Source organism: Physella acuta, unplaced genomic scaffold (assembly GCF_028476545.2).
Source record: "Physella acuta isolate Inbredline_101_S28 unplaced genomic scaffold, ASM2847654v3 ptg000067l, whole genome shotgun sequence".
Classification (NCBI taxonomy): domain Eukaryota; kingdom Metazoa; phylum Mollusca; class Gastropoda; family Physidae; genus Physella; species Physella acuta.
Genome location: NW_026731587.1, coordinates 220,001 through 234,917, shown reverse-complemented (window position 1 = coordinate 234,917; position 14,917 = coordinate 220,001). Strand labels below are relative to the sequence as shown.

The following is a 14,917-nucleotide window of genomic DNA, read 5'->3' as shown; positions in this document are numbered from 1 at the left end:
CGTCTAGACTGACGACAGACCGACGACAGAGGAAGTGAGTTAAATAAAAGCTTGTAATAAAAGCTTGTAAAAAATAGAATGTCAAAGACGATACACAATACTAATAACTTTGTCTTTAATGAGATTCGCTTCCCACCTCTTCCAGTTTTAGATCTATAGATCTACTTATAACGACGTACGCAGTGAAATGTATGCAATTGTATCAGGAAAAGTAATAAAAAGAAAAATTAGTTTAAAAAAACAACAAGAATACCATTGAATAGCCAGGTTTTTAACGGAATCATTTCAGTAACTTAATCAATGTGGACATTTAATATGGTGCTGTGTTGGCTAATAATGTATATAATGTGGTATATCTAATAGGTATGTTATTTTGTCGGATCTTTAGCTGTTTAGTTATTTCTTTGCTTTGTCACTAATATCGTTCAACGTGTGGTCAAGCACATTGCGTTTCGACCAATAACTATTCTATAAAATATTTTTCTCAAACAAGTATAACACTAAAATATATAGGCCTTTAATTCACGTGAAACAGATACCGACGGCTAGTTTATATTGCGCAATCAGTGAATGGCAAACGATATCTGTATAATAGTAGTACTTTATAAATCACTAGCCGTCCCGGCCAGGCCCTGAACTGGCTCCTGCGAAAAAACTATCTGTAAAGGACCATGACTTGTGTGTTTATTAGGAAATATATTACTTTTGCAATAAACCCCAATCGAAACCAACTAAAACAAAAACGCAAACACAAAAACAAACTCAGACGTAAACACAACAAAAACAAAAACCCCCCAAAAAAACGTAAAAACAAGAGTAAACTCAATCACAAGCACAACAACATAAGCGAACGCAAACAAAAATGCATCATAAACGCAAACATGACCGCAAACACAAAAAAAATACAAACGTAAATACAAGCAAAAATGCTAATAATATCTCAATTACAAAAGCAAACTCAAACACAAACGCAAACACGAACACAAAAAAAATACAAACACAACGCAAACCCAAACGCAAAAAAACACAAACCTAAGCGGAAAACAATAGCGCAGAACATAAACACAAACTTGAATGCGAACATAAAAGCATAATGCGAACATAAAAACCCGTGGCGCCTAATCGCACCCTGTCGGGCAGCCGACGGAACTACCTGATTCAACATTGTAAATGAGTAAAATATTCGATCTTATGTATAGTATGTTGCACTGTTTAAAACAAACGTAGTTGCCGTAGCACTCACGGAAAAGCACAGGGTGCCAAATGGCACCCTGTGCGGGCACCCTGTTGGGGTGCCTGGGACGCCGGATTCAATCTAGTTAAGGACTATAGTAACTCTTCTTATCCATAGTCTATCGCACTTTCTTAAACGAACGTTTGCACCGTAGTGCTCACAGGATAGCCCAGGGCTCCAAATCGAATCCTTGTGCTTCATAAAATTTAGTAAACGACTATGATACCCCCAGCATGTCCGCAAAGCGACGGATAGAACTAAACATGGCGGATATTTAGGAGCGGCTTCTAAACTGTTATTGATTAAAAACAATTATTAGTAAACAGTACGTTAAGTGTATAAAATAAATAAAAGGCAGTATTTAAAATATCCGTGTTTTAACTACCACATTGCAATATCAATCCACGCTTATTATATGTAAGCCCTGCTAGGGGGGGATACCTTAAAATCTACCCTTCTAGGCTTAACTTACTAATCTGTCCGGTCAGTGCAACCGTGGTAGAACCCACAGTGGTTAAACCTAACCTTAGTCTAAATACAATACTAAAATAAAACAAAAACTTTAACAGTTAACAAAATTTATTCATCAAAAATAACTAATATAAAATTTATTCAACAAAATATGGAACCAAAAGTTATAAAAAAAGAATAGATAACACTTGACACAAAACAGAACCAAACGAAACAAACTTTTTACATCAAACAAAACACCCAATTTCGGACTTCGTCCTAGAAAAAGGAAAACAAATAAATTAATTACTTTACAAAGAAAATTTATAAACAAAGCATTAACCACAGGCTGGCTGGATTACATCTCCACCGCCTGCAGGTAGTTCACACAGAACATACTTTAACAATTAACTGGAACACTACCAGGACACTGAGCTCAAACTACTCGCTCAACACAGTTACCAGCCTAATAAAAGGCTAAGTAAAATAAAATCTATTAAAAACAAGTGTACCTTCACAGTGACTAGAACGAACCGAACACTCTCCTGGGGATCAACATGATCACCACAGGAAGCGAAAGGTCACTATAAAGATAACAATATTATAACCAAACCCGACAGTCCGGAACGAACCGTGACTGTGGGTCAGGTAACAACTCTACTACTTAACCCAACAGCCAGGAGTAAACCATAGCTGCGGGTCAAGTCTAAAAATACCTTTATCCCTGGCTTAACACCAGCCCAAGGGACACAATCAACAAAATGTGCGTATTACTTAACCCGACAGCCAGGAGTAAACCATAGCTGCGGGTCAAGTCTAAAATTACCTCTATCCCTGGCTTAACACCAGCCCAAGGGATACAATCAATAGAATACGTATACCACTTAACCCAACAGCAAGGAGTAAACCATAACTGTGGGCCAAGTATAAATAAGCTCCACACAAGCCCAAGAGATACAACAAAGTAATAAAATAACTATAACACAATAAAAACTCAGAATCTGAGTCCACATGGCCTGACCACAATGGCGGTCAGAAGACAACCACAAAAAAACTTATGGCCAGTAACTAAAATAAACAGCATAGCAAAATAAATAGACATAGCAAAGAAATAAACTTATTTCTAACTTACCAGGACTAAGACGAACACAAACACAAAATAAATACGACTGGATGGTGCGAATTTGCTATTCTTTTCACTGGATGACCAGAGAGACTGCCTGCTCTCTTCACCGCGGCTTTCCACACAAAGGACAGAGTTGAACAAGCCGGAAACCGACTTCCCCACACCTCACACCCTACTCGTAAACAAATAGTCCCTAATTCACGGATAACAAACCAAACACGACGAAACATGCAACAGAATATTATAAAAAGACACTTACTATAAACAATGACAACAATATAAAGGAAATATATATAAACTAGCTATAACCAGGGACATGGACAGTGAGACAGCGGCGCCATAATACGGGACTACACAACTAAAAACGACGAACCATTTACGACATGAAATGAAACGATACATTCGCCTTCTAAGTTACAAATAATAAAAATACACTCCAGCCGCTCACATACACGCCCCTTAAAGCTTGCGGTCACCGCAAGCTAACAAACTTGAAAAAAACAGCCCACAGGGCATAATCATAATGTTACAAAAAAACAAAACTTTGCAGGAAGAACTTGCAAAAAAATCAGCCCACCGGGCACAATCATAAATTTTACAAAAAAACTTTGCCAGAAAATCAGCCCACAGGGCATAATCATATATGTTACAAAAAAACAAAAAAACTTTGCAAAAGAACTTGCAAAAAAATCAGCCCACAGGGCACAATCATAAATTTTACAAAAAAAACATTGTCAAAAAAATCAGCCCACAGGGCACAATCACAAGTCTAGCCTACTAGGGACTCTGCGCTCCCTGACCGACCTACGCAGAGGTATGTCAGGTACTGTGGGGTTACCGGCTGCTCTGGTCCCTGGCAATTGGACCTTATAAATAATGTGGCTGTAGCCTGGAGTAGCCGGCGGTATCACTTTGACCGGCCTTGGGGAGGGTGGTTGAGCCCGGGGAGGCACATATCTGGTAATCTGGGTGCTTGCCACCCGGCGGGTGCCAGAAGGGCCATCTTTCTTTTTAATGGCGTAACACCCGCCGGTGATCGGAGGTACTTCGACCACGACATAAACTGTCGGGTCGTCCAGGTCTGCCATTTTGCGTCTGCCTAGTGGGGGTTGTCTCAGAAGGACCAGATCACCTATGGCCAGATCAGCTACAGGTGCCTTTTTGACCTGCTTGTCCTTCTTGCTCGACTCTGTCTGGGGGCATCCCCCAGCACCACCACCCGGTGCCTTAATTAAGGATGGGTTAGGTGGAACCATTGCCTCTAGTTCCTCAGATTGGTCCACCTTTATACTGGTTATGCTGGCGCGTAGGCAGGATGTTGGGCCTGATACCACTGACGGATCTGGGTGAAAAGGTTGGTCTAATGGCTGTACCACCTTGTCGTCCTTCATTCCGGGGTCTCCTTTCGTCGCCTGAATGGTTGGTACACTCTTGGCAGACACCAGAGTCCTTTCGCGGGGGCGGGGGACCTTGCCCCCTCGCCATACCTTCGGTGTCACCCCTGGGGGCTTGATCAGGTGGGCCAATGTGGTCAGGTCCCGGAGAACGTTCATGCCCAACAAACAGGGTGGAGCTGATGAGCCACCCACTGGATCCTTTATCACAAGGAACCCCTTGTCGCGTATTTCTTCCTTGTTGATCTCCAGGTCAGTAATAAAATAGCCATTGTATGGGATGGCCAACCCATTTGCTGCCCTCAAGGACAGGGGTGTGTCTGTTCTTAGGATAATGTTCTTGAGGCTCCTGTTACAAAATGTTTCAGTGACCGTGCTGACTTGTGAACCACTGTCTATAACGGCCGTCACCGGTACACCTTGTAAATACACAGTCAGGGTGGGGCACTGTCCAGCCAGCTTGTGAATGGTGGAGCTTGGGCTCTGCCCACCAGCAGTAGTAAGACTCTGAATCACTGCGTCCTCCTGCTTCTTTGAGTTTCGACAATTGCGGGCGAGGTGACCTTGCTGGTTACAATTGTAACACATTCTTGTTTCCGCCTCTGGACGTCGGCGGGGTACCCTTCGGCTAGATGACACTTGAGGGTTCTGTGCCAACTGAGTCAACAGAGCCGATAGCTGCTCTGCGAGCTTGTCCACCCTGTCTTCCAGCTTAGACCTGGGCAGGGTGGGTTCTTCCTTGGGGCGGGCATGTAGAGCTGCCACATAGGCAGGTTCTGTCCCTGGGTCCTCGTCTCCAGACCATCGAATGGCCGCATCCCGTATGGCCAGGAAGGGGATCTTAGGGTCCCTGAAAACTAGTTCTTGCAACTGACGTCTGACTGAGGACTGGCTCAGCTTTTCCATAAACTGGTCCCTTAGGAACTCAGCATTCGTCTGAGGGACCTGCAGGGTGCCCTGTCTGGCAACAAGGGCCTTGAAGGCCCTGTGCAGGCGGTGCGAGTAGGCCCTCACCGACTCGTGTTGGCCCTGCACAACCATTTGGAGTTGCGCCATTAGCTGGGAGACGCTCCTCTTCTCCCCATAGACTTCTCGGAGGAGCCTGATGGAGGCCTCTGGGTCGCGTTGCAGGTCATCTCCCCTGCAGCTCAGTTCTTCTCTCACAGCTTCCCCCAGGTACTGCCAGAGAAGGTCCTTCCTCTCTTCTACTGAGACGTCTCTTCTGGTCCTCCAGAGAGACTGGACCTCGTCAATGAATCGTTCCACCTCATAGCCGTGGCTGTCCCCATGAAACTTCCGGATGAGGATCTCCCTGGGTGGAACGATGATGACGGTTGGTGCCACCTCCGCCATCTCGTCCGAATTGGGTGTTTTAAACAACAAACAATCCCTACACTACACACAAACTAAACACAAATGGTTCCATAAAGGGCCTATCAAGACAAAAAAATTTATCTAAGCTACACTAGCCCTAACAAAAAAACAAAAATTTAACTAGACTAAAGCACTGACCCCACTCGTGCTACCAATTTGTAAGCCCTGCTAGGGGGGGATACCTTAAAATCTACCCTTCTAGGCTTAACTTACTAATCTGTCCGGTCAGTGCAACCGTGGTAGAACCCACAGTGGTTAAACCTAACCTTAGTCTAAATACAATACTAAAATAAAACAAAAACTTTAACAGTTAACAAAATTTATTCATCAAAAATAACTAATATAAAATTTATTCAACAAAATATGGAACCAAAAGTTATAAAAAAAGAATAGATAACACTTGACACAAAACAGAACCAAACGAAACAAACTTTTTACATCAAACAAAACACCCAATTTCGGACTTCGTCCTAGAAAAAGGAAAACAAATAAATTAATTACTTTACAAAGAAAATTTATAAACAAAGCATTAACCACAGGCTGGCTGGATTACATCTCCACCGCCTGCAGGTAGTTCACACAGAACATACTTTAACAATTAACTGGAACACTACCAGGACACTGAGCTCAAACTACTCGCTCAACACAGTTACCAGCCTAATAAAAGGCTAAGTAAAATAAAATCTATTAAAAACAAGTGTACCTTCACAGTGACTAGAACGAACCGAACACTCTCCTGGGGATCAACATGATCACCACAGGAAGCGAAAGGTCACTATAAAGATAACAATATTATAACCAAACCCGACAGTCCGGAACGAACCGTGACTGTGGGTCAGGTAACAACTCTACTACTTAACCCAACAGCCAGGAGTAAACCATAGCTGCGGGTCAAGTCTAAAAATACCTTTATCCCTGGCTTAACACCAGCCCAAGGGACACAATCAACAAAATGTGCGTATTACTTAACCCGACAGCCAGGAGTAAACCATAGCTGCGGGTCAAGTCTAAAATTACCTCTATCCCTGGCTTAACACCAGCCCAAGGGATACAATCAATAGAATACGTATACCACTTAACCCAACAGCCAGGAGTAAACCATAACTGTGGGCCAAGTATAAATAAGCTCCACACAAGCCCAAGAGATACAACAAAGTAATAAAATAACTATAACATAATAAAAACTCAGAATCTGAGTCCACATGGCCTGACCACAATGGCGGTCAGAAGACAACCACAAAAAAACTTATGGCCAGTAACTAAAATAAACAGCATAGCAAAATAAATAGACATAGCAAAGAAATAAACTTATTTCAAACTTACCAGGACTAAGACGAACACAAACACAAAATAAATACGACTGGATGGTGCGAATTTGCTATTCTTTTCACTGGATGACCAGAGAGACTGCCTGCTCTCTTCACCGCGGCTTTCCACACAAAGGACAGAGTTGAACAAGCCGGAAACCGACTTCCCCACACCTCACACCCTACTCGTAAACAAATAGTCCCTAATTCACGGATAACAAACCAAACACGACGAAACATGCAACAGAATATTATAAAAAGACACTTACTATAAACAATGACAACAATATAAAGGAAATATATATAAACTAGCTATAACCAGGGACATAGACAGTGAGACAGCGGCGCCATAATACGGGACTACACAACTAAAAACGACGAACCATTTACGACATGAAACGAAACGATACATTCGCCTTCTAAGTTACAAATAATAAAAATACACTCCAGCCGCTCACATATATAATTATTTTTTTCCAACACAAAAAACAAACTAATAAAAAGTATTTTTTACCCGATGTAGTGTTTTTTAAAGGGATGTAGTTTATTGTGTGATCCATCAAGGGAAGTAATTGGCAATAAAGGAACAAAGTGAATTAATTTGTACAGTTTTAAAATGTTTATGAAGGATGATACATATTTTTGACTTTATTTATTACATATGACTTTAATTAAAATTATACCTTTGGGAAATTTTTTTTACAAAACTTTATCTAATATATAATTTTTTAAATTTTAAATTTATATAATAAACATTTTAGGTGTATTACACTATGGTGATCTAGTCGAGGTTTTTACTATATTTCTCTTTTGCCTATTGTCCTCTGTCACATACATACAAAGCCACAGAATACATTTGTTTTATATATATATGCGTTTTTTAAACGTAAAGTACTACTTCCGGTCAACGGAAAGAACTCAAAACTTGACAGAAGGCAGACCATAACATCTTTAACTTACATGGGAAATTTCATTGTCTACCTGAAACAGTACTCAAGTGATAGGCTTTTAAAAATTGAAAATAGAATAAATTATTCTTCCGGTTATCGGAAATCGCTCAAAAGTTGATACAGAACTGCACTTTTGATATAACTGTCACCACCACCTTCACTATCCCCACCCAGAGTATTGGAGCTACCCATTTCACCACCCATGATTATGTCCGCTTCCAACAGTGACAATCAATGTGCAGAGGATACGATCAATACCAATCCGTTAGATTGTGTAACACCTATAAATAACTATACATTTTCATCAAACCTATCTCAACCAACTGATTTGCTTAGTCCAAAAATATCATTTCTTCAAACCACTCAACCGGATAATAACTTAAGATCGTTTATTCTTAACGAGATCACCTGTGTTAAAAAAGCGTTTAAAGCGGAGAAATTGCAGTTTAACAGCCAACTAGAACAACTCCGAGTCGAAAACGCTGTCTTAAGGGACGAAGTCAAGAGACTATCTAATGAAGTGCATAGCTGCAAAGATATACACGTTAACCTTAAGAAGCGTTTGATTGATCAAGAAAATATTTCTGCGTCACTAAAGAAACTCCTCACAACCAAGAATCCCTCTTGCAGCACAATATCCACCTCAACATGTGAGGATAATCAACAACTAATAAATGAAACAAAAATCACATCGGCAGGCATCATGCAAGAAGCTCCGTTCCCAATCCCTGTTAAAATTACACAACGTGATGACAGAGCGCGAATCAAACCATCGGAACATTCGAGTCCTAGCACCCTGCAACGACCACGAACTAAAAGCAATTCTACACAATACAGCGTCCCAACGTTCAAGGCTGTTCATGTCCCTGTTGTCCAACGCTCTACTCACTATGCCACTAATAGAGATAGCACACAACATGTCGCCGCCCCCTACACCAACCTAACAACGAAACACCATTTGATCCTTGGTGACTCTACACTTAAAGGTCTCCATCCTGATATAATGGCCACGGATCATTACGAGCGTGTATCGGTAATAGCGCTGCCTGGGGCAAATTTTGATAAAATTAGGGACGCTTTTAGTAGCCGATCACGTGACTCTAATACCACAACTGTAACCTTACATTGTGGTGTCAACGACAGTCTATCAAACGTCAGACTGTCACAAGCTAATATGCTAGAAATTGTGAGATGTATCACTCACGCATTTCCCAACGCAGCAATCCGATTCTCATCAATCGTACCCCCATGTCGGGGCAAGGGTAGGCACTTGATAGAAATAAATAATACATTTTACAGTCTTTCTGCATTAGCTATAAATACTGTTTTATAAACAATACACCTTTTTTCACTGCGAAGTCAGGTGCCCCGAGACAACGCTTGTACAGTGACAGTATTCATTTGACTAAAATTGGAAGCAGCATTCTCGCAAAAAATATAAAGTATCCCCAAAGAGCCGTCAGCTTAACAGATAAAGACCATGTGCAACGTTCAAACGTAAAAGGTACAAGGTCTGATTTGGTTTCGACTGTTGATTTGCTTCCAACAATATCTTCAGATCAATTGAACTCTAGCCCAGGCTTACATCACTTAATGGGCTTTAGCCCTTTGTTGCTTCATCAAGCTCTAATGTTGTCGCTTAAGCGCCTTCCTGGAACCTAACTTTTTCACTTACTATTTACTAGTTTAGCTCACGGTACTATTTTAATTATAATACATACTGATACTATTGTACATTTATATAGCAATATATATATATATATATATGTATATATTTATATATATATATATTTATATATAGGTATTTATTTTGAGAGAGAGAGAGAGAGTGAGAGAGAGAGAGAGAAAGAGAGAGAAAGAGAGATAGATAATAAGGCAGTGTGAAGAGCAGCGAGTATTTGTTTATTGGATGACAAAGCGTGTAATTGTAAGACAATTATATTGATTCTGTTTAATTAGTTCATTATATTGATTTTTGTTTATAACATCTCTTATTCATTGATATTTTATTATCTTTATGCATTGTCTATTTTCATCATCCTGGCCCTCACAAAGTGGGCTAAAATATTGGGCCATTTAAATATTTTCCACATATTTAATAAACACCATGAAGTTCTAAAAATTTTAAACAATTCCAACAATCCTTTCCATATCTTTGGTTTCTCTGAAACTCGATTACAATCTTTTATAAATGATGTTGAGATATCCGTCTCTGATTATAACCTAATACGCCGAGACCCATTCTTACACAAAGAAACTGGCCTTTGTGTCTATGTCCACTCCTCAATTCGTTTCAAGTACAGGAAGGATCTGTCAACGGACAATATAGAATGTATTTGGATTGAACTCGAAAAAAGCAAACACCATCCGGCAATTTTAATTTGCTTCCTTTATAGAAATCCCTGCGAAAACATGGATTGGTATGATCGTTTTTGCTCCATGATGGATACCGTTTTATCTACTAACAATGAATATATCATATTGGGAGATTTTAATATAAATTTATTAAAACCTCAAGGATATTGGCAAGATATTATTGATTCTTTGAATCTAAAACAATTTGTGCACACGGCTACCAGGGTAAATGATAAATCAAGTACAATAATTGACCACATATATGCATCACCTGACTGCAACCTAATAGAGGTCTGTGTCCCCTCTTGTGGTGTTAGTGACCACTTCCCTGTTTGTTGTACTTTTTCGACAAAAAGATTATGTGTACTTTCGCGGCAACACATAACTATAAGTTATCGCTCTTTTAGAAAATTTAATGAAAATCTTTTTCTTTCGGATTTATTGGCTGCCCCCTTCTGCAATGTATACAATTATAATTGTCCCGATCTTGCCATTTCTGAATGGCTGCGTATTTTCTATACTATATATGACAAACATATTCCTAAAATCTCTAAAAGGGTTAAGACTACATACAAACCTTCTTGGTTTAACAACAATATCGAATCTGCAATTAATAAAAGAGACTGGCTTAAACGTTATGGAACTTCTGAGGACTTTTGTAGGCAGCGAAATTATGTCAAACTGCTCGTGCGTAGGTCGAAGAAGGAGTATTTTAATAAGCTGCTGTCAGGCAAACCTAATTCCAAATATATCTGGACTGCTATAAATCAAATAATTAGAAAAAAACGCACATGTAATACAGCTGGACATTGCCAGATATCTGCTGATGACTTTAACAATCATTTTATATCATCTGTTGCGCTCAACACAGATGCTGATTACACAATCAGTGAGGAGCTTAAAAAATTTTGTAATTCTGCTCACCGTGGTAGGACAGAGCTGATCATTCCGCTTCTCACTGTTCATGAAGTATATGTTAGCCTAAGATCTCTTAAACCGTCTTCAACAACTTCGTTTGATGATATTTCTAATAATGTATTGAAGATTTCAGCTCCAATAATTTCCGAAGTTTTAACCTATGTCTATAACCTCTGTATTGCCAAGCATTATTACCCGACACATTTTAAGCATGCTAAGGTTATACCACTACACAAAAAAGGTAACATCCAAGATGCTAATAACTACAGGCCAATTTCTATACTTTCTTCCCTCTCCAAGCCACTAGAAATACATATAAACAAATGCATTTCAAATTACCTAGAAAAGCTCAAGCTTTTCCATAGTAATCAGTCTGGGTTTAGAAAATTTCATTCTTGTCACACTGCTCTGATTAAGATGAATGAAAACTGGCTTAAAAATATTAACAAAAACCTACTCTGTGGCTCACTGTTTGTCGATTTCAGAAAAGCCTTTGATTCTATTGATCACACCATACTTCTTACTAATTCCATACAAATTCCACGACTTTACAGTTAGGTTACTTCACTCCTTTTTATCTAACCGATCTCAACGCGTGTTTCACCTTAATACCATCTCTTCACAGAAATATGTTAATATAGGGGTTCCACAGGGCTCAATCTTAGGTCCTTTACTTTTTTCTTTATACATTAATGATCTTCCATTACATATTGACGCTGGTCAGTGCGAGATGTTCGCTGATGATACTTCTTTGCATGTCTTTGCAGACAGTGCTGAGTCACTCAGTTACAAACTTCAAACATGTGCCAATCAGCTTGCTACTTGGACAAAATTTAACAAAATGAAACTTCACCCCGATAAAACCAAGTCAATGTTTATTACAACTCATCAGAAACGCCTTCGTCTTTCATCCACCGCATTAAACATTACTATAGACAATTCAAACATTGAACAGGTAGACAGTTACAAATGCCTAGGATTGTTTATAGATCACAACCTCACTTGGTCTGACCATATTCATTTTCTAAGAATGTCCTTATTAAAGACAACCTTTCAATTAGCAAGGATAAAGAACTTTCTCAACTATAGGAGCAGGCTGGTTTTTTTATGAGGCTTTTATTCAATCCAGGTTGGATTATGCTTCTGTAGTGTGGAGCGGCAGCTTTATATCTAAGCAGCGTCCTCTTCTTTCTTTACAAAAAAGGGCTATAAAACTGGTTACTGGCTTGTCTAGTAGTCTGGATTCTTTTCTTACAACTAAAATACTTCCATTAAATAAAAAGATAATATATACTAAATCAATTTTCTTATATAAAATATTCCACGAAACAGCCCCCTCTTACTTATCAGATCTATTTTCTTTTAACATAAAATTAAATCGTCGTCTTAATTTACCATTCCCTTATTCAACCTTTTTCCAAAAACATAGCTTCGCCTACTCTGGTTCTAATTTGTGGAACAATCTTCCTAATAAAATAAAGCTATCTAGATCTGAAAATATATTCAAATCTAAACTAAAACTAAAATTATTTAATGACCTAACTGACTCATTGTAACATTTCTCATTCATCTATTATATTCTCTTTTTTTATCTCATTATGTATGATAGCTATGTACCATTGTTTCTTTATTCCACATTTTCAGTGCTATGTGTTACTGCTATGTGTTATTGAATTGCTTTATTTGTTTAAACGGCCAATGTGAAAAAAGGCCTTTGTGCCTACAATTGTAACCGTTGTTTGAATAAATTTGAATAAATTTGAAAATTTGAATTTGAATTTGATCTAATTTATCTTTTGATAAATGTTTAATATCTAATTAGCCTTGTGATGAATGTTTTAGATCTAATTAACCTTTTGATTAATGTACCTCATCTAATTAACCTTTTGATGAATGTACCTCATCTAATTAATCTTTTGATAAATGCTTAATATCTAATTAGCCTTGTGATGAATGTTTTAGATCTAATTAACCTATTGATTAATTATCCCCATCTAATTAACCTTCTGATTGATGTTCCAGACCTAATTAATCTGGTGGCTGCTGACGTCACAGTGCCTGGCAAGGAAGTTTACACCGTGACAGCTAGGGACCAGGACAACGACGTGCTGTCCTGTTCACTTACCAGCTCACCAGCTGTCAACTACTTTACCGTTGTCAACAGTCAGTCCACAGGTTTCGTAACTTCTATCTTGCAAAATATACTAAATCTATTCATGCAAAAAGTGTTGCGAATAGAAATGTTGCGAATAGAAGTGTTGTTATAGAAGTGTTGTTATAGAAGTGTTGTTATAGAAGTGTTGTTATAGAAGTGTTGTTATAGAAGTGTTGTTATAGAAATGTTGCGGATAGAAGTGTTGTTATCGAAGTGTTGTTATAGAAGTGTTGTTATAGAAATGTTGCGAATAGAAGTGTTGTTATAGAAGTGTTGTTATAGAAGTGTTGTTATAGAAGTGTTGTTATAGAAGTGTTGTTATGTGACAAATTCTTCGTTTACTCAGTGCTCTTGTTGCTTGGCCACATCTTGCTGCGTTCCAAGGTACTTGAATAAATGAACTACCTCAGATCGTTGGCTATTTACACGTGTGTCCTATCTATTTGCTAACTTTATTAACTCGCCTTCACTACCTGCTTTAGCATCTATGTCATCAGCGAATCGTCATTAAATGACATATTTTGGGATATATGACTTAAGATTTTAGGTTTTAAATAATGACAATTTTTAGAAATATCATTGAATACCCTGTTTCAAATTTGTTATAGACTTTGTTGCTTGTATATGTCTTGAAATTGCTTTTAAATATGACATTAAATGACACAGGAGGGACAACTGAATGTGTAATCAAGTCTAACCTTGACCTTCGAAGTGCGACTGAGCCGATGGTAAGGCTAGGGGTGTCAGTATCTGACGGACGCACTGAAGCTAACACCTTTTACATTGACGTCAACATAGGTAAACACCTTTTACATTGACGTCAACATAGGTAAACACCTTTTACATTGACGTCAACATAGGTAAACACATTTTACATTGATGTCAGCATAGGTAAACACATTTTAAATTGATGTCAGCATAGGTAAACACATTTATACATTGACGTCAACATAGGTAAACACATTTTACATTGATGTCAGCATAGGTAAACACATTTTAAATTGATGTCAGCATAGGTAAACACATTTTAAATTGATGTCAGCATAGGTAAACACATTTATACATTGACGTCAACATAGGTAAACACATTTTACATTGACGTCAACAAAATAAAACACATTGATGTCAGCATAGGTAAACACATTTTAAATTGATGTCAGTATAGGTAAACACATTTTACATTGACGTCAGCATAGGTAAACACATTTTACATTGACGTCAACATAGGTAAACACATTTTAAATTGATGTCAGCATAGGTAAACACCTTGATTTCAGCATAGGTAATGATGTTTTCTCTTGCATCCCCACAAATATCTGAGCACAAATATCTGAGCACAAATATCTGAGCACAAATATCTGACCACAAATATCTGACCACCAATATCTGACCACCAATATCTGACCACCAATATCTGACCACCAATATCTGACCACAAATATCTGACCACCAATATCTGACCACAAATATCTGACCAAAAATATCTGACCACAAATATCTGACCAAAAATATCTGACCACCAATATCTGACCACCAATATCTGACCACCAATATCTGACCACCAATATCTGACCACCAATATCTGACCAAAAATATCTGACCACCAATATCTGACCAAAAATATCTGACCAAAAATATATGATTACCAATATCT

The 14,917-nt window shown here is 38.5% G+C and overlaps 1 protein-coding gene across 1 annotated transcript in view; it reads left to right on the top strand.

The window, feature by feature from the left end:
* LOC131951823 (cadherin-23) overlaps nucleotides 1–14,917 on the top strand; it is a 40,141-nt gene that overhangs the window by 15,636 nt on the left and 9,588 nt on the right. Inside the window, exons 6-7 of the mRNA XM_059314227.1 lie at nucleotides 13,131–13,283; nucleotides 13,930–14,061. Coding sequence (XP_059170210.1) covers nucleotides 13,131–13,283; nucleotides 13,930–14,061 — 285 coding nt within the window. The remainder of the gene's footprint in view (nucleotides 1–13,130; nucleotides 13,284–13,929; nucleotides 14,062–14,917) is intronic.